The sequence below is a fragment of the Plectropomus leopardus genome, chromosome 7 (assembly GCF_026936395.1).
Source record: "Plectropomus leopardus strain MGB_pleo_1.0 chromosome 7, ASM2693639v1, whole genome shotgun sequence".
Classification (NCBI taxonomy): domain Eukaryota; kingdom Metazoa; phylum Chordata; class Actinopteri; order Perciformes; family Serranidae; genus Plectropomus; species Plectropomus leopardus.
This window is the reverse complement of record NC_142182.1, coordinates 5,334,194-5,354,907: the sequence shown is the minus strand read 5'-3', so window position 1 is coordinate 5,354,907 and position 20,714 is coordinate 5,334,194. Positions and strand designations below refer to the sequence as shown.

The following is a 20,714-nucleotide window of genomic DNA, read 5'->3' as shown; positions in this document are numbered from 1 at the left end:
GGGAAGGAAAAAGAGACAGAGGAGGAAAAGAGAGGAAAAGAAAGAGAGAACAGAATGTGTGTGATTTTTGACTTTTTATGTGAGAAAAGATAGATAGATAGATAGATAGATAGATAGATAGATAGACAGACAGATAGATAGATAGATAGGATATGTGTATATGTGTACAAGGGGAGGGGATTGCAGGGAGGGAGGGAGAAAGAGAGAGAGAGAGAGAGATGCTAGAGATAAAGTAGTGGGGCGGGGAGGGGGGCGGTCGGCACGCAGTGATTGGAAAATATCGAAGACGCGCACGCGCTAATCCGATGATGGGTCTCAGTTACCGGGGGGAGGGAGGGGTCTGTTCAAAAAAAAAAAAAAAAAAAAAAGGGAGTAGGACCAGGGCGGGAGCATCTTGCGCTCGCGCGCCGCGTCCCTTCCTCCCGAGCCTTTTGTGTTTGAAACTCTCATATCTCAACATATCAATAATTCAAGCGCGCGCGAGAGAGAGCAGACGGAGCTCCCCCCCGCGCGCTATGAGTTCTGCTGCCTCGTCACTCGTCCAGGGCCCCTCCGCACCGCGCGCGACTCCCGTTTATTGTGTTTCCAAGTGACAGAAAAGCTGCCGAGAAGTGAGAAAAGAGGAAAAGAACAGGTGAAAACTGACGACTCGATCGGAGATACGGGGGCAATAAGTGATTTTCGGAGAAAAAAAAGGAGAGAAGCCTAAAAATAAACCGTCCGGTTTCCCCTCCGCGAGGGAGAAACTGTTTGCAGTAGGCTAATTAAATCCAAGAAAACGGAGTAGCAGAGTTGTAAAACAAAGCCTCATCTGGGGAACAGCGGGAAACTCTTACTACCTTACTTTTTGGGGGAATAGACCCGCGGGTTGAGGTGTGAAGACGACCGAAGAACTTCATCGCTCCGGTCCGGTATGTTGGCGTTTTGCCTGCTCAGTGCCGTGTGGCTCGCGGCGAGCCCGGCCCGCGCTCAGAACGAGACGGAACCAATCGTCCTGGAGGGAAAGTGCCTCGTGGTGTGCGACTCTAACCCGACCGCGGACCCCACAGGCACGGCGCTCGGGATCTCGGTGCGCTCCGGCAGCGCCAAGGTGGCGTTCTCCGCAGTCCGGAACACCAACCATGAGCCCTCCGAGATGAGCAACCGGACCATGGTCATCTACTTCGACCGGGTAGGAGAAAAAACCCATCCATTTTTATAAAATAATAATAGCAAGTAAAAATCAATTAAGCAAAGTAAGTTTATTACTGTTTTCTGTCAACCATGTCAGTTTTAAGTCATTTCAGATGAATACTACCTGATGAAGGAATGATGTTGCGCACATATGAAGTTTCAGATGGTGTGTGTGGGCGTGTGTTTCATGTGGCGTGCGTATTGCCTGGTGTGGCGGTTGTAAAATAGGCTATGGAGGGAAGATCAAAAAAGATGAAATGTCACTTTTTTTTGGAGAAACACCCTAAGCAAAAAACCCCATTTTTTTTCCGCGCTATTGACCATTAAATGACCTCCCTGAGACTGTTCCATCTGGACTTTTACGCACCTCAAAAAAATAAAATAAATAAAAGCAGTGTGCCATAAATGTTGATCTCGGGCTAGAAGCATGTTGTGTATAAATGTTAAAAAGTAAAAACAAAACAGGAATCCAGGTTAAATTTGGTGCTGGATATAGGCTTCAGTGGCTGGATATACGCGCAGCTGCATGCGTGCGCCTCCTGTAATAGTCTCGTGGATAGCAGCGAGCATCTTCATACCAGATAACTAAAAGTGCAGCAAGAAACGAATCTGTCTAGGTAACGATTCTTTTTATAGGTAATACATTTCCAAAGTGGTTGGGGAAAGTATAGCCAGGTAGGCAAGCCTTTTGAATATTTCAACTTTTCTGAGCTGACAATACGGGATATGGGAACTGACATCTCGCCAAATAATTTAGTAACGGCAGGTCGCGAGGGCGAGGTCCTACCCGCCTGCCGTTAAAGGTTAATTCTCTCTCAAACTGCCGTTCAATTACACGCCATAGTTCGCCTCCATCCATAAAACCAGACATTTGGCCATGGAAATGCATAATTGAAAATTCTATTTGAATGATTGATTAAGTTCCCTTTCATTCCCCATAAAGTTTGAAAGTTCTGACAGGAGGGGGAAAAAGACCAGATAAAAGCTGAGTTATCCCACTACATGAGTGAATCTGAATGTGCGGACCAGAGTGGCCCTTTAGAGTTCTTAATCCAAAAACAAGTGATATTGATTTCAAAAGGCAATTATTGGCTTTATTCCTAAAAGGAAATGCACAATAATGACGTTTGGACTAAATGGGTTCTATTTCAAATTAGGCATATAAATCATGAGAATTTAGTCAAAAGGGCTACATGGCTTAATGTGTGTCTAATTTTTGTTTGTTACAAGAAAACATTTGGGATTATCTGCTTTTTAAGATGCGGGCTATGCCTTTGGTTAATAATGTTTGTTTGGCATCTTTGTAATAAATTCTTAATGCACCCTTGTGATCCCACAGTGATTTCTGAGTGCAAATACTGTGAAATACATAAGCCAGATAAAGCAGTTTTATCAATGAAATGCTTTCTTTCTGTCTTTCTATCTTTCTTTCTTTCTTTTCAGGTTCTAGTAAACGTTGGGAGGAATTTTGACGAGGAAAGAAGTAATTTCATCGCGCCACGCAAAGGGATTTACAGTTTTAACTTCCACGTAGTGAAAGTCTACAACCGCCAAACTATACAGGTAGTGCCTTTTTGTGTCTTGTCTTTTATTTGGATGTGTGTTTGCTTGTGTGTCTGTGTGTGTGACCCACACCACGCGCCCCCGTGCTGGTTTTTCCTATCATTAAAGTTCAGCTGCACTGGAAGTCATTTTGTAGATGTTTGAGATGTCTTTCCCGGGAGACAACAACGGAGGCGGGCGTTAACAGATGAAAGCCAGTCGTCCGCCACCCGCCGGCCCAATCATAATTAATCAATACATGCAGAGAGGACAGAGCCAAGCGAAGCGCGTGCAGCCGGCAGGAGGACGGGGTGCTGTGGTGAGCTCGAGGAGGCAAGGCGGCCTCACTTTCAGCACCATGGACAGCGATGTCTCCTTCTCTCAGTCTCTCCTCCAGAAAAAGAGGCAGCGGCAGCAGGCTGACTAAGATTTTTGATTATTTAGAAGATTAAAACATTAAGTACATTTTGAACAGAGCAAACAGAGACAGGCATTTTAATTTTCTCGCCTTCACGCACAACAACACTCACATGGGTTTTATGCAGAAATAATAATGTTTTCCGCTTATTTGTTTCTCTCGCACACACCGCCTGCAGTATGCCCCATCACAACTCTCCTTTCATCCTACTAACAACTCGCTCTCACTCCGCCTTAGATGCAGTCTCCATATTCTTTTGATGTGTCAAGTGATGAAGCACTTGAGCAGTCTTAAGCCCATTCCCAGCATTTAACATGCGCGTGATGACGCTTTACAAGGCACACAGCGTTAATTACAATGTATCTCTCGCAAATTAAACTGTTGTGTAATTATGCCTTTGGCTCTCCGGGGCTTTGGCATTATGTTTTGCTACTTATACTTTATTATTGGCGTCTTGAATTAATTAGCATGGCAGCAACAATAACAACAACAAGGAGGGCGGGCAATATGTGAGGGAGGGGGGAAGCTGTGTCTTGCCTGGCGCGTACTCCCAGTCATCTTTGTGTGACTGAACGCAAACAGATCGTGGATGGCTAACACTTGACTCATGGCACTGAGGTAATTAAGTCTGTCATACCATGCAGAACACAATGGGGATAATTCCTGTCACATTACCATAAGTGCTATTATTTGTGGCAATTTGCTGCATTCTCATGACAAAAACAGTGATTTTACAACCACAATCATTGAAGTAGAGTGCTCACTTTTAGTTTAAATCCTTGGTTCCCAACTGGTCTAGCCACGGGAACCAGATTTTGTCCCTAGTCATTAGTTCATGGTCTGCACATAAGATAAATGACCAAATATTCCATTTTATTTCACAAAATGTATACAACACCTCAGCTCAAAAGACAATGAAATCATTTTAAAAAAATGCAAGAATGAAGTGCAATTACTTAAAACTTAGTAACTAAATTGCACTGCAACCAGAAAGTTCATATTATCGCGACAAGATCAAAAAAAAAAAAGAAACAGCATGTTTGTAAGCCAGATAAGAACAAGAACAGTGCATAAAAATAGTAGCTAAACAAGAGGAAACTGTGCTTCAAAATATGTTCAGGAGTCACTTGCAATCCATTCAGAATAGACCAGCAACCCACTTTTGGACCGAGACCCACCAGTTGGGAAACACTGCTCTAACATTTTTCAATCATATCATTCCAAAACCGATTCTTAAACTTCAGATTTCAGTCAGAAAACACCATGCTCCGTCACGTTCCTGACATGTAACAGGTGTAGGTTGTCCTATCTCCTACGAGCATCCAGCCTGTGCGCTGCTCACCCTCAACCTCTTCCACTCATCCTCCCATCCATCCAGCGCATCTGCTGTGTTGAAAACTCCCACTGTTTGATTGCCTTAGAGGCAGCTACTGCGGTGCATGCGAGAGATGAGAGACAGCAGGGAAAGGAGAGCGGTAGGGATTGAAGGGGATGGGAGGGAGAGGAAAGGATGAGAGTAAATGTAAAACAGTGGCAGGGGAGAAGAAAAATGGAATAAGGGATTGATGAAAGAAAAAAACAAAGTGAATAGAAAGCTGGGAATGGGTAAAAAAGGCAAATGGAGAGCTGAAAAGGTGGGAGGATTTAAGGGAGGGGCAGGAGAAATAGGGGAGGAAAGAGGGGGCACATCAGAGAAGAACAAAGGATGGATGGGAAGGAAAGAGAAAGCAAAGGTTCAGATGGGGCAAAGAGAGAGAGATAGCAAGAAAGCCAGCCATCATGAGTTACTATTGATCAGTGGATGCTGGGTAGATGTACAAAGGGAAGGAGAAACAGTTTGTTCCATCTCTCATCAGTGCATTCCTATGTCTATCGAACTGTGAGGGGTGAGCGTAGTGATGTGCTTGTCAAAAAGCAGCTACAAATCTATCTCACTTTGCTTTTTGCCTGGCAATTAAATACAAATATTGCAAATTAAATACAGTATATTCTCTGATCTAAAGGGAGCTCCGTCACACTCCCCATAATGCCACCCATCAGCTATGCCTTTACCTCCACTAATGGATAGCTGACTCGCATTGTTTGGGAAAATCACTTACAATATACATACCAAACACTTCCTTTTGTTGCGGGGTCTCATTTTAGGTGCAGCTATTTGCATTTCCTTCATGTGCCACTGCTCTCTATTTGAAATTAAATTGAAACAAATGAATTCTATATCCCTTAGTGAACGTGTCACACATACGGCCTGGAACAGAGAGCTCGCAGATCAGAAAGACAAACAGATGAGGCTCTGGTAGGATATCAATACTCAACAATGCGAGGTGCTCTCTTTATGGAAGGATACACTTTTAAATCTTTTTTTTTTTTTTTTTGAAGACCATAATGCTGTGTATTAGACTTACATTCAGTGTTTCCCCCAAAATTAGTGTATGTGTGGTGATAGCATAAGGGCGGGGCGGGAGACAATGACTTTTAATTTTTATTTTTTAACCATTTGAAACATGAACACATTAGTTTAATTTCTCTCTAAAATATGGGAGGAAGGCAATGCCCAACTTGGAAAGAAATATCCGACAACAAAATTTTTAAAAAAGTAAAAGGTGACAAGAAAATTACCTACCCAGTTATTTTTTCAAAACAAATTTGTAAATATAGCACATTCTTTTAAAGATTTGCTTTGTTGCTGTTTTTTAACATTATTTTCTTTTCTGTTGTTTTTGTGTGTCTGTGTGTGTGTGTGTTTTAATAACTTTTTCAACACTTTCTTGTACTTTTTAAAAATTAATTTCTTGTTAATTTTTGGGTCATTTCATTTCTTTCATTGCTCATTGCCTTCCTCCTATATTTCTGAAAGAAATCAAGCCAATTTGCTCAGTTTTCAAAGGAGTACGTGTCACTTTTGATGTGGCTAACGTTCTGCTGCTCCATCTGTGCCCAGATTGCACTTTGCGCTCCGAGAGTGTGTTGAAATGCATAACTGAACAGTATGTACATATATAGATAGATAGATAGATAGATAGATAGATAGATACATACATACATAGATATAGCTATAGATATATATAGATGGATAGATATAGATATAGATATCAACAGCGCTCCAAATGAAGGGTCCAGCTCTGAAAATTGAAAATGTATTTGTGGTGGTAGATGTTTTAATTGTGGGAGGCTGCCACAAATAAATGAATGTGTGGGAAACCCTGAAATTGAAGTATTGGACATATGTTAATGTGCCTTTTGTTAGAATACTGTGTGGCTATTTGAACAGAATCAAAACTGCTTGTTGCTGCTTGTTTATAAAATTGCCTTCCATAGGGCACTAAATTTCAGAAAAGATAATTGGAAAAAAAATGGCCATGATATGTAAAGAGTGGAATTGCATATTATAGGTTACTGTGGTTTTGCAGTGTGAATAAGTGGTATCTTACAACAGTTTTTTAAGCACTTTAGCATCAGAAATGGCGTTCATAATGCCTCGGGGGTCACAGTAGCTGCGTAGGGGTGAAAGCGACACTAGGAGCACATCTGAAACGCCCCATGCTGTGCGTGTATTAAGCTGTTCTTTTACTATAATTTTCCCATTGAGAGATGAAACCCCGGAGGCGCTGCTTCAAGCTGTTGATAGCCCGCTGCTCTGACAATAAGAGATTTTACCTTTCACGCTCTGCTCTTTGGGTTATGAGAACTTATTTTACATTTTGACCCGGGGCAGCTGCACCTGTCTGCAACAAAGCACAATCCTCTCAACTCTTCCAGTGCCAGCTCAGGTTTGTGCTTTGGTTTCCAATACACACATTTTTATTCGCTAACTTGGGTCACCGGGGTCAACCCATGTTGTAATGAGATATTTTGCTCCTGAGAAAAAGCAAACATGCTCCATTTTCAAATGCTTTACAATGCTTTTAGAACAGTAAATGCTCCCCCTGTTAATTGTGGTGCATTAAGCAAGAGGATTGTTAACACCAAAACTGTCTAAAATTATATAAATTTATTACAATTACACTAAGCTGAAATCTAAATGTGTAGTTTGCATGGCTGTGGACTGTGTTATTACTTACTAGTTTAAGTCATTATCATGCAGGTCATTTTATACTCTAGGCCTGCAGTGTTTGAAAAGCAGAAATAAATCATCACAGCATTTTAACAAACAAACAAAGTAAACAGTGCCGGAACTAGCACGTTTGGTGCCCCCCCCCCACACAAATTGCATTTATCAAAATTTAAAATTGTAGCTTAGAAAGCGAATTAGAAATCAAGACAAATAAATAACACAGCTAACAAATAATATTATTAAATAATAAATGGCAAAAGAATATAGTAAATATGCAAATTTCATCAACTTTTTAAAAATGTATTTATTTATTTATTTACCAATTTATTTATTTATTTTATTCTGATTTTTTTTTTTTTTTTTTTTTGGTATTGCACCTGGACAGATTTTGCCTTTTTTTTTTCTCTTTTCTCTCACTCTGACCCTCTCCACACACACCCGACCCCATCATAACCAATCCTGCTCCAGTATGTCGTGACTGTTATGATGTCAGGACTAGAGGTGTTAATCTTACTAAAGGCCGACTGTTAGCATGAGATCTTTGAATCATTTTTCCCTAATGTTACATTTTTTGTAAAGTGAAAAGAAGGAAAGAAGAAAGAAGTAAAACTTTCCATTCCAGCATGCGGTTGGTAGGATATATTTAACAGGGACAGCAAGACATTATAGTCAAAGGTGTTAAGGTGCAAAGTAAAGACATCTACAGCTTTCTTTTATCAGCAGCAGAGTGATTAGTGTTTACCACAGTTTTGTTAACAGTAATCATTCTGAGGGCAGAACTATAGGTGCTAAGTGGAGCTTAGATTATTGTTTTAGTTATATATTTTTCTGGTAATTAATGCCACTGACAAGCTAGGTAATTATGTATTTTATAAAATCTATAATGAATGTTGTGTGGCAGTGTTATATGAGGCCGCTCTCTGATTGAAATGGTTACATGGTGTCACAAATCGCTTATGCAGTTTAAGCACCACTTCATTAAAGTGTTGCTGGATTCTGTTTTAAAAACACACACGCTTGTTAAAGATTGATACGTGCGTAGAACCACTGAGACAAAACTTAGCAAAAGCCACATCCCTTCTAGACATCCCTAAATATCATCAAACAGTTTATTTAATATAGTCTAATTCCCTGCGCAGCTCACAACTACAGCCAGCAGACTGATAAACACCATGAACGCACAAATGGGCAGCCTTTATGTAGGAACTCAGGGAATTCATATATTAACATTAATATCACTGTCAAATGTATACTCTTTATCTTATTTTTTAAGACAATCTGTATCAAGTTAATGTGTTAAAGTGTTATTAACTGTGTTAAAAGTAACATAGGATGTGATTAAACAGGCCATATTAAACAACTTGTAATTACAATGATAAATAATGGGCAATACATTGACATTATATCAATATCTTAAAACGAGACTAGATATCGTCTTTGGTTATCGTAATAGCACCCAGCCCCAGGACATGTGGGGACTAGGATTAAATGGTGTAAGTGTAATAAATATGACTAAGTGATTGTGCATATATTTACTAGAACACTGATTTAAACTGAAAACATTTTGTGTCATATAACACGTGTCAAGTGCCGCCCCTAGAGCCAAAAACAAGCATCACACTTCAGTGCCTCAACAGACCACCAAACACACTTCTTACTACTTCTACTAAAAGACCAGTACTTCTTCCACCTCTTCAATAGTATGTAGCCATGTGTGGGCCCGCTAATTAAACTTGATTTCTCACCTAAAGAGCCAGCAAGAGGTGAGGAGAGAGGAGGCTGAGCTGCCACGGGAGCAGAGAAGAAGAGCTGCTACAGGAGCAAGGACGTAAACGCAGGAAGTGGGTGGGGAAAAATGTGTGAGGCTGGAAATAGGACAGTGCAGCCCATTCACATTCTGAAGTCCTAAAATACTGCTGTTTTTGCAGTGCTTTTGGCGTAAGATCCCAACGCCATAAGCCACCTTTAGCACTTGCATGATACGCTGCTAGATATCGTCAGCCAAGAAGGCAACTGGACAGAAGTGTTCACGGTGTTATTATATGCCACCAAAGGGCACCTGCCATGGCAGCATGATCTGTGGACAGTCAGCCTCCATTGACAACGTGGTCGGATGGAACCTGTTGTGTCAACATGATACGCCGCCAGATGGCGTCAGGTTAAAAATGCTGCCGGTAATGGCGCAATATAAGAAGCACAAAGGTGCCTTTGGGCAGGCAGAAGGGGCAGTGGATGGATCCAACAAACCGCAGACTTTCATGCAGGAGTACGACGTTTGATACCCATCTGAATGTGATGTTTTTTCTATACCTTACCATGTCGCCTTTTGCTTTAACCTAACCATTTGCGCCAACATGTGCTCTTGGATGTAGAAGGATACCTAGAGCGACATATGTAGACGCAGAAGTCCACCGCAAAGTGGCAATATGCGACAATTTGGGATTAGAACGTGTTGTGGTGCGGTGCAGCAATAAGTACTGGCACACGCCAGGCTGCACATAGGAAATAACGTGCCGCTGTTCTGACACATGCTGTTTGGCAGCAGTGTGGTTTGGCTTTTAGAGTTACGTTATTCTTTATGAACGAGGAACCAGGAAATCAGCCAAAGGTTGTGGTCTGTAAACTATTGACTTCAAATTTATCTTATTTTCTATCTTTTCTATTGAGCTCCACAACAGTGATAGAAACACAGGATCCCCGTCATTCGTGTAGAAAAAGTTGGTGTCTATGAGTCTTTAAGCATTATCTGTGGCCACCTCAGTAAAACTCGTATGGTTTTTAGGACCAGCAGCATCTTGAAATAGCACAAATAGAGGATGTGAGAAATACTGGGATGTGCCACTACACTCCATCGCACTACAGCTGTGAGAAAGTGAGTGTCCAGCAGTGCATTGATGTGTTGCACAGGAAGACGTGTGAACAGAATGAGAAGCATGATTTGTTCTATGAGAAAAAAAAAGAAATACACCAGTCTTCTGTTACTGGCTCAGACAGTGTTCATCGTATACAGTGGGGAGGCTGGGGAATGAGACACAACTCAAAGCATCATAAATAAACACCTTATCTGTTCCTGTGTTCTCCTGCCTTTGAAATGGTGAGAAGAGAAAGCAGGAGAAAGCGACAGGGTAATTAAGTTGGTTTGTCTGCAACTGGCCAGAGAGTCGGTATATTCTGGGAGTTGGCAGGCCTCACACACAGACTTTGTGTTTTGGCTGCTTGTTTGTGAGCCTCTTTCAAGGGCGGGTGAAGACAATTCTGCTGTAGAGAGGTGGACTCATTTTTAGCGGCATTGTAGAAACATGACTTTAGGGATGATAATGTTTGCTGGTTGGTCGGTCCGCCACTAAAATGTCTCAGCAGCTACTGGATGTGTTGATTTAGTAGAGACATTTATGGTCCCCAGAGGAGGAGCCGACTGACTCTGGTGATCACCTGACTCTTTCTCTAGTACCACCAGCAGGTCAAAGTTTTCCGTTTACTTGGCTGGGAACCTGTGGTATAGTCTGCTCCCTCTCTCCTAGTACCCAGATGAAAATGCACAATAATCTTTAAGAAAAATAAAAAAAAGATTTTGAGATCCATAGAAGCACTGCATCGTCTTTTTTTGGCCTTGTTGACAAAGGATATTTCGGGTAGTTATGTTTGCCATGAGGATGCATGTAAGAAGATACTTCAAACATTAAGACCCATTTCCTCATTGAAACCTGATCAAAGTAATACTTTAAGAGCTCAAAATCAGTGTGACATCACACATTACTGTAAATTCACCAATTCAACCCAAGGAGAGCACTTTATGGTAATCATATATATAAAGTACATTTTTTAATTATGTGATATTCACTGATGGTCATTCAACATCATTAAGAATCCAGGAATAAAAAGTGATTTTTAATAAAATTATGGGGCTACTAACCCAATTACTCACTGATTACTCTCATCTTCTGTTTTTACAGTTTATGTCATTGTCTGCACACGCATGTGCATGGTGACACAACGTCCACAAGCCAGATGCTTGGTTTCATTTTCATCCAATCAATCTGTGTTCAGTCTCCTTCAGTTTGGCAGAACATTATAAAAAAATGCAATGGTTTGTGCTCGTTTGTGAAAGAGAGGAGGTGTGAGAGAAGTATTCTTTGAAAACTGAGTGTGTTTTAATTGAACAATATTATTACAAAGACCAAATGAAAGTGAGCCATTACAACTGCAGACAGTCTGTAGTCCAGAGAAAGTACATTTGCATTTCTTGCAAACTGCTCTTTTGGCCTAAAGCAATGTTTTACTTAATCACTTAGTTTTTCTGCATTCTTAGACCAATAATTACAAAAATAATTGTTAAAAGTTACATCCCAGACACTCCAGGAAGACAATGCAATAATTCTCTCATAAGTCTCTAGGGTGAATATTTAATTGCTTGTAAAAGTTCAAGGAAGCCTCATTTGAGTCATCTTTTGTAATAAAAGTAAAAGCATGGTTCTGACATCAAGTTGTCAGAGAGCCTAACGATGTTTTAACAGGCATGTGCCCTAAAGGATGTGTATTAAGTGTATAAAGCATTGAGAAGTCCTTTACTTTGTGAGAAAAATCATCTCTCCATATCTGTTTTTAACCCGAAAGACTGTATGAACATCACTTTCAGTCTACAGCTGTGTTAATGAGACAGCCAAAATCCAGAGGAGACAATTTTTTAAAAAATTCAATTTTTCAGTAATCTGTCATGAGTCTAACTCTGATCTCAGCTGTATTCAACAAGTAAGACGCAGTTAGGCCCAGTTCACGGATCTACATGTTGTGATTCCTCGATATGGTATTTAGGTATTTAAATACCACCACTTTTGCACTGCTTTCGGTGTAAAATCCTAATGCCAAAAGCCACCCCTTAAGTCCGCATAATATGCTATTGTATCTTGTCATCTGAGAACATGGCCAGAAAGAACTGTTAATAATGGTGCTATCTTACGCAGCCAGACAGCACCTGTCGCGGCAACATGATATGCTGCTGAACATCATCAGGTTGAAATGCTGCCGGTAACGACGTAAAATAAGTGGCAAAAAGGTCCACATAGGGCTGGCAGGCAGGGTGGTGGATGGATCCAGCAAACCCCAGACTTTCATGTAGGAATCCAGTGTTTGCTTCCTGTGTGAATGTGATGTTTATTTTCTACACCTCACCATGTGCCTCTTTTGCCTAATCCTAGCCATCCATGCCAGCATCTGCATTTCTTGACGTCCTGGCGTTGGTTGCCATGTGCTTTTGTTGCCTAAACATAACCATGTACACCGTAATCCCACCATGGGCTTGTGTTGACATCACGGTTGCGGCATCCTAGAACGCAAATAGCAGATGCAGGAGAATGCCTGAAGTTTAATATGTTGACGTGGGAGTCCACAGCAAATCGGCAATATGTGACGACTAGTGAAGAGAATGTGTTTGATTTTTCAGAGGGCAAAGACTGTGTTAAAGGAACAATTGAGATCTTCTATCATGCAAAGTTGGTGAAAGTTGACAAAACCTTGCTAATAGCTGATGGTAAAAGTATTGATATTTATATTTCCACCAGTAGAGTTGGATAGGGTATTAGGCTTGCTGCATCTGGTGTATTGCACCTAAGAAAAAAAGTGTGTATTTTGGGAACTAGGGAAGATTTCAGTAGTTCAGCCTGCTGAAGTAAAGCAATGGCAGTCAAAGAAGCCTTTTCAACAATGGCAGGAGTTCGTAGAGACAGTTTGACCTCATTCAGTTTGCCCAGAATTGCCACAGCAGTGTATGCACAGTGTATATGCATGCATTGTTCATCATTCATCATTAGGTTCTCCTAATTCAAAGAGAATGGCAGTGATATAATGTAACGGCAGTGCATTCATCATCTGTCTTTATGGTCAGGGTGGTTGGTTTAGATAAAGCTGTTGGATGGAGCCTTTCATAGAAGACATACTGTATGTTTTGTTTACTTTACTCAAGACTTATGTGCAGACAGTACCATCAGCAATGGTATATGATAGTATTAGTCTGCTGCATTAATCCCCCACCTCATCTAAGAGGGAGATACTTACTTCAGCTTCTCAGACTAATACATACACAACAAAGGGCCGCAAAATGTTAAGAAAAGTAATATTCTTACACCTATTTTCCTTATTAAACAGAGAAATACAACTGCACACCTTTTGAATTAACCTTTCTCTCAGTAATGGAAGAATGGCAAGGCTAACTTGCCTCACTAACTCATAAAACACACTTCATTAAAACCCAACGGAAACAAAATAAAACTAAAGAAGCCCAAACTGTTACTGGTTACTCTAACTGGTTACTCTTACTAGTAATGTAATTAGTGGGTCCCATGTACCAACAATTGCCAGCACCAGTTTTGCTGAAATCCTTAATTCATGAAGTTAGATGGAAAAAAAAACATGCTGTTATTCCAATGGTCTCTATCTGCTGTTGCTGACCGTTTACAGTCCTGTAACTAATCCCTCCACCATTAGGTGTCGCTATGTCTGTGGCTCTGCTGGAAAAATCTCAGCGTCTCCGGCTAGCAGCTAAAAGCAAAACCTGCATCAAAGGCTAAATTTAGTAAAAGACAAACAAATACTTAATGTATGCAAAAACTTACAAACATGAGGGATTGGTTAAGATCACCAATGCAATTCAAGGCCACAATCTGTCACCTAGAACACATGACTGCAGTATGTGTGAGTGCAAACTGTGTGTATGTATCTACAGTGGAGTGTATATACGCAAACCGACCTGAGCCCGAAATGACCTGCTGGGACCTGACAGGCCTGGCCAGTTTCTACAAATATTACGGGATGGGTTCAGCCTACTTGAAATGGTGCTGCATGCTTTGCTCCCTGTTCAATATCCACTTCCTCTCTTGTCACCGTTTGGTTTGTTGTGACATAAGAAAATGGATGCAACAGGGCAAAGAGGGTCACCTGCATTTCTAAGCAGCAGCAACAGGGCAAATGTTTCCCTCACAGTTACTGTGTTGGACAGGGGTTGGGTTCTGACAGAAAAATTTGACCCCAGTTAAACTTGCATGGCAGGCTGTGTCAATGCTGCAGAGGGGCAGAGAGCAGTTTGTGATATATATATATATATATATATATATATATATATATATATATATATATATATATATATATATTTATGCTTATTCCAAGGTGGGTGCCTGCTTTTATAAAGCAATGATAAAACAAAGGCAATATTACAATATTATATTCAGCATTATATTACAAATTTATTTCATTATGTGATTCCTGTTATTCTCAGTTGACAGAGTGTAATATAAAGCACAGTATTTTTTTATTAGTCTTTGTGCTGTGTAGTCTACCTCACGATAAGAGGTCAGGGCCTGCTTTCAGCATCGAATTATTAATTCCTCTAGGTTTTTGGTGCGTTCGATGTAAATGCTGTTAAGGGCCATCTGCTCTCGTTGAAGTTCTCAACTGGCTTATCTTAATTAATTTTCCTCTTTTGGTGTGTTTTGACATTTGGCAGCTGCTTCAGAGTTGCATGTTTTGCTTTTCACTAGAGGAAAAATATGATGGCCGAAAACCTTGCCCAGTGGTTTCCTCAGATTAATGATGTTGTTCCCTGAGGCGGTATTGATAAAGACTGCTGAAGATTTGTTGACATTTGTAAGATCTGTTTTTTACTCTGGTCTATAATGCAAATAGTTATACCTCTGCTGTGGTTGCTTCCATCCCTTTGCATCATTTTTGCTCTTTTTTTTAACTCACAGACCTCTCCCCTTGAAACTCTCCAAAATTACTACAGTTTATACCAATACATATCCTGCAGAGTAACATTTAATGCTGGGTTTACACTGGAACGAAGCAAACGTTCTTTTTCACTTTGTGCTCCAGATGCACTCTTTTTATAGACATTAAAACAGAGAACAATTTAATTGGTCTAAATGCAGTTCCTCATTTAAGAGGCTCCGTGTGAAATTCAGAGTGTATGAGTTGTCTGAACACAATTCGTAACATGAAGTTGGCTGAGCTGGCACTGAACAGCAAATGGTGCTAACTCCATAAACAGCGCTGCACAACAGCAACAATGCTTACAGACGTAACAGTGGTGGGAAACAGTATTCGTCTGCGATGATACCATCCCAATATCAAAGGTAACTACCATATGAGTGCACAGTGCAAAGCATCAATGATTAGCTTGCCACTGGGATACACACATGCACTTACATGCACGCACAGGTGGCCCACAACAAACCACAGAGAAGCTCGAATTACAAAACACACAGAGGGAGCATGACTTCATTCACTGCTCAGGATGCCATTACTCTCTTATACAGGTTTTCCCACAAGCCCCCAGGGAGTGCGCCAGGCTACGATGCAAATTTTATATAGTGGCCAAAAGTGAAATTACACCATCTGGGTTGGTCACGTGAAGCCCACAGGCCCAGAAAGACTTTTCCCCATTGACTTACGCTGGGAGAGAGATGTCTGTAAATCAGTGGATAATTTTTAAGTGAGAGTCAAAACCCCCGTGAAAAGACTCATTTCACTATCTAGTTTTAAGCCATACCTTTGGAAAGTCTAAAGGAGCCGCAAGATTAAATTTTCTTTTGACCACCATTCAAGCTTGCCAAATGCTTACCCGATAGTCAGTCACTCCATTGGTGCAAGTTACCCGCTGCAGCACACTCAGCTGCCATTAGTCGCTGGTGCGCATGCCTCATGGGCCCGTAGATCCAGGTATCTTTTTTTGCTTTTTTTTTGCTTTATGTGCCAATGGACAGCTCTCATAAATGTATCTTAATACATCTATGGGTTCCCACACATTCATTTATTGATGGTGGCCCGGCATGATTAAAAAATTAATTATTAGGAACTCGGTTGAAATATATATACTGTCCTGTTATTCATTGTTCGGAGCACAGAGGAAACTCTGGGCACAGACGAAGCAGCAAAACGTCAGGCGTAATAAAAGTGAAATTTAACCATTGATTCTGCTGAATCTGAAAGTTTGCATTCACTCGCAGCTTCTCTCATCCATCAATTTATCCAATTAGCTGTGAATGGATTGACAGATTAATTATCCCCCCTCAACACTGCTGTGTCTTCACAGAGCAAATAGTGGTTTGTTGCTATATTATTGTGCTGAATGTCATATACAGAACTTTTAAATTAGATTTACAAAAAACCGTCCAACAGTAGAAATTTTGACTTAACATACACTAAAAAAAGAGAATTGTTAACCAACTTAAATTATTACTTCAGTCAGTAACACATAAATGAATTAAGTTTTTTTTTTTTAAATCAAGTTGTCAAGTCCAATTAATACAACTGCTTGGAAATCAGTTCGAGAAAACTGGTTGACAATTCTGTTTTTTCACTGTAGTAGGAGTAGCAGGTGCTGGTATGCTTTAACTAATCAATTAGACTACATAAATTGAGGTAAAAATAGAAATTAATGCTTGCCACACTCTGCTGGCAGAGGTAAAGAGGCTGCAGCGATCACTGCGGCACTGATGGAGGATGAAGATACTTTAAGACTGAAGAAACACCGACTGTCTTTGTTTGCAGTAGCACTCCCTACAGTGGGATTGTAAGATATAGTGCTTGCAGGGCATCTGTTGTAATGCCAATGCCATATACAACACTTATCTGGAATGATGCTAGCTGGGGGAACAATGACTTTCACTGTATAGAACATAAATAAGTAGTGGATCTAGAGAACAATAACAATAACTTATTATCACTTACAGTATGTACTTAGCAGTGCTGTTATGTAATAGTTATACTAGGTGTGAAAGTACCCCTGAGGGTTTCTTTTTAACAGACAGGCAGACTGCACACAAACCTTCTATTAATATATTTAGGTTATTCAGGCAATATAACATGTTAACTTGACTTTTTATGTACAAATTCCATCCTAAACAGAAAACGCTCATTAAAAACGGCTACAAAACACAGCAATGGCCGACTGAGAGTTGCAGGGTGGTAATTGCATTTTTTGGAATGTACTTCTAAAAAGCACCTACTGTGGATTCCACAATATCTGCTCAAAAGGTGCCTCCACGAAGAACAGGCATCAAAAAATCAAAAAGCTTGTAGAAACCACTGAATAGACACACAGAGTTGACCTAAATAAAGTCTCCTGGCCGGCTCAGATGTTCCAGATTCTAAATATGAGTGAGCATGTGCAGCAGGAAAAGCTTTTTTTCCCCCAAAATGCAAAGCATATTACTAGAAATTATGAGTTTCCACCTTGACATGTTGGCAGCAGCAAGTATTTGTGGGTAAGATGGTTTTAGCAAGCATTGCCACATTCATTAAAACTAACACCACTACAATACAGTCAGTGTCTAGTCATATTTAGGGGGCGTGGTCGGCGAAGGTGAGAACTGTCCTTTGCTTCAGCCTGTAAATGCTGCAGGTGACTAGTTGTGGATAGGAAGTAGGAAACTAGGTGGCCATTTTCTAATTCACAATAAAAATAAAGTGATTCACACTGGGAAAATGTTTGTACCTTCAGTATACAGCGCATAAAACAACATCAAGATAGAGCTTGTATATTTTATTTTTTTTTTAAAAGTGCCAGTGGATGATCCCCCGCACCACTGACAGAGGTCCTAACTAAGCCCCCAATGTCCTAAAATCTGAGAAACGTCCAAAGTCCCAGAAATGCCCTGAAATCCTAGAAATGTCCTTAAAATCCTAGAAATGTTCAACTATCCTAGGAATGTCCTAAAATCCTAGAACGTCCTTAAATCCTAGAAATGTCTTAAAATCCCAGGGACGTCTCAAAAATCCCATGTTGCCATGAATACACACTGTATCTATCCCATGTATCTATCCCATGTGCATAATAGTGCTTTATTGATCAATATTTGCCAGCAGTCCTGTCACTCAAACAGGAAGTTTACTTTAGTTGTTGCTCTGTTCATTTGCTGCAGTAGCAGAAGAGGAAAGATCTTTTTAAAATATGGAGTGATGACAATGCCAGTAAGGTTTGTTTCTAGAAGTTTAGCATCTGTATATACGTAGTGAGTTTGTCACTTTTGACTTTGCTTCTGCACCAAGTAAGACAATATAGATCCTATCTACAGTATGTATCTTACATCCATTGATACCAGTCTTTGAACACATTCCTGTTAGAGTTTTGCTTTTGTACTGCGTACCCGTCTCCTAAATGACCCTGAGTGACTTTGCTACCAACTTTTAAAAAAGTTCCGTCACAGGAAGTTCGGACATTTTAAAGACAGAGGTTGTCACAGTTTTCCAGACAGATGTGCCATTATGTATTTATCCGTCACTATGTCTATCTGCATCAGCTGATACAAAGAAAGATGGAAGAGAAAAATGCAAAGAGAGAGGGAGAAAAAGGAAAAAAGAGGTGATAAAAAGAAGCAAATGAAAAGATCCAGAGATGAAAGAAAAACATGGAGAGACATCAAAAAGGAAAAAGGATGTGGAGAAAGAGAGACAAAAAATAGGACAAAAAAAGCATCATTGTCATGTCAAGACAGTCGACTGGACAGGAATTGATGATGCAATAACAGGATGTCATCATGTCGTTGGCAATAAGTGCTGCAGTGAGACGTCAGGCAACTTCTATTTACATATCAAGAGCCAAATTTTCTGTCTATCTTCTCTGTCTCCTCCAACCTTCTCCTACAATTTCATCCCCTTTTTATGTGTCGTCTTTCCGCCCATCCTCTCTTTCTCTGTTATTCTGCCTCTCTCTCCGTTACTCAGCCAGTTAATTGGTGCTTATGCATTAATGAATGCAGATCGATCGAGGCCGGACACGATGCGCAGCCCTATTATCATGCTTTTATATTTATAGTTGGTAATTGTGAGGGTGTAGTTGACAGTGTTCGCGAGTGATTGAGGGAGGAGGTGGCAGAAAGCCACACACGGCACAACCAACACATGCTCTCTATTCACACAGGTGTGTGTGTGTGTGTGTGTGTGTGTGTGCGTGTGTGTGTGTGTGTGCGTGTGTGCGGGTAGGTGTGTGAGAAAGAGAGTTTGTGTGGTGACCACAGTCTCATCCTTCCAAACCCCACTGTCACAGCTTTATTAGAGCTATACATCACTGGCAGACACCACACACTGACCCAGTGTGTGTGTGTGTGTGTGTGTGTGTGTGTGTGTGTGTGTGTGTGTGTGTGAGAGAGAAAGAGAGAGAGAGAGAGAGAGAGACTTGATTTCTTTTCTGACACTGTTTTCTATAAATGCTCCGCTAATTTTTACATGTTGACATTTAATTAATTCTGGTAATTTCTTGATCAGATATAAATAAGAGCTGTCACACTGCCAGTAAAATCACACATAAGATTATGGCATCTAATGAGGAGATGCATATTATAAATGCCGTATTTGATGTAGCAGCGTCGACTCTAAGGAATAACTTGTGAGCTACTTTTGTGTAAAAAATGACTACACTTTGGTGTGATGTCTTTATTAAAGAAAGTGATCTACCTGCTCTGCGACCACATATATCAGGGAGGCTTAGCGGGATGTTGCAATAAACGACCTTTTGTCTTTAATATGATACATAAAGTCCTGACTCGCCTCTTGCAGCAAAGCCAAAATTCACCTGAGCACTGCTGAGGCTCTGTCTGTTAACAGTCCCACCGCGTTTCAACAAAGCCAACATGGCAAACAGCCATTATTTTAACTGGTTAATGGGCTCAGCAATGATAGAGATCCCAGGCCTGACTGGTGCTTATGTAAGCACAACAACAAGGGAGTGCGTTTAAATAATTGACCGAAAGAAAGCGGGATTGTGTTTTTATGAAGGGAACAATATGTGGGTTGAGGAAGGGGTGAAGGTTTGTGTAGGTCTGAGTTCCACATGACTGACTTGGGTGAACGCTGTGGTAGGTGACAGGGTTTGTGTTTGTGCGCTCGTGTGTGTATCTGAGGGTAACAGAGTGATGTAGTGATGCTGGCTTTTCTTTGTCTGCCATCTCTGTCTCTGTTTGGAAGCATTACATGCACACTGGACAGGAACCACGTCTCCCCCTCCCTCTTCTGTTTGCCTTTTTCTCCCTAATGTTGAAATAATTCCTCACGCGATCTATCTGTCTGTCTGTCTGTCTGTCTATCCCCACACATTTTCATGGACAAAATTCCAAAACCTTTCCATAACTTTTCAAGAACCCATAACAACATTTTAATTTTGGAGAAGCATGCGTGTCGCTGCTTCGCTTCCCACTCCACGTCATGTACACGAAACCTGTCTGATAGCGAGAAGGCGTAGTCGGTATGAGTGATGGAAAATGAGAACAGTCTGATCTCTCCTTTTGTATTAAGCAGCAAATAAGTTGTTGCATTATGTGCCATACGCCGCACGTCCCTCGACGTAAGTCGCTGATATTAGAGAAACGTTGTATCAATGGCTAACTTGCAGAAAATAAAGTTGCCATTATGTTACATCACCACTATAATTGATTTCATGAGACAAAAACAAAATTCCATGACTTCTAAACTTTCAATGATTTTCACTGATTCCATAGTTAGCAGAGGGCGGCTACAACTTGCAAATAAAGGAGGTTGTAT

General features: G+C 40.7%; 1 protein-coding gene and 1 long non-coding RNA gene across 2 annotated transcripts in view; one reads left to right on the top strand and one right to left on the bottom strand.

Annotated features, from left to right (window-relative positions):
- The window catches only part of LOC148189090 (uncharacterized), a 77,894-nt gene that overhangs the window by 37,683 nt on the left and 19,497 nt on the right, over window positions 1-20,714 (bottom strand). The gene's annotated exons all lie outside the window — the stretch shown is intronic.
- Window positions 379-20,714, top strand: part of cbln1 (cerebellin 1 precursor) — a 31,308-nt gene continuing 10,972 nt past the window's right edge. Inside the window, exons 1-2 of the mRNA XM_042496545.2 lie at window positions 379-1,171; window positions 2,617-2,736. Coding sequence (XP_042352479.1) covers window positions 914-1,171; window positions 2,617-2,736 — 378 coding nt within the window. The 5' untranslated portion in view covers window positions 379-913. The remainder of the gene's footprint in view (window positions 1,172-2,616; window positions 2,737-20,714) is intronic.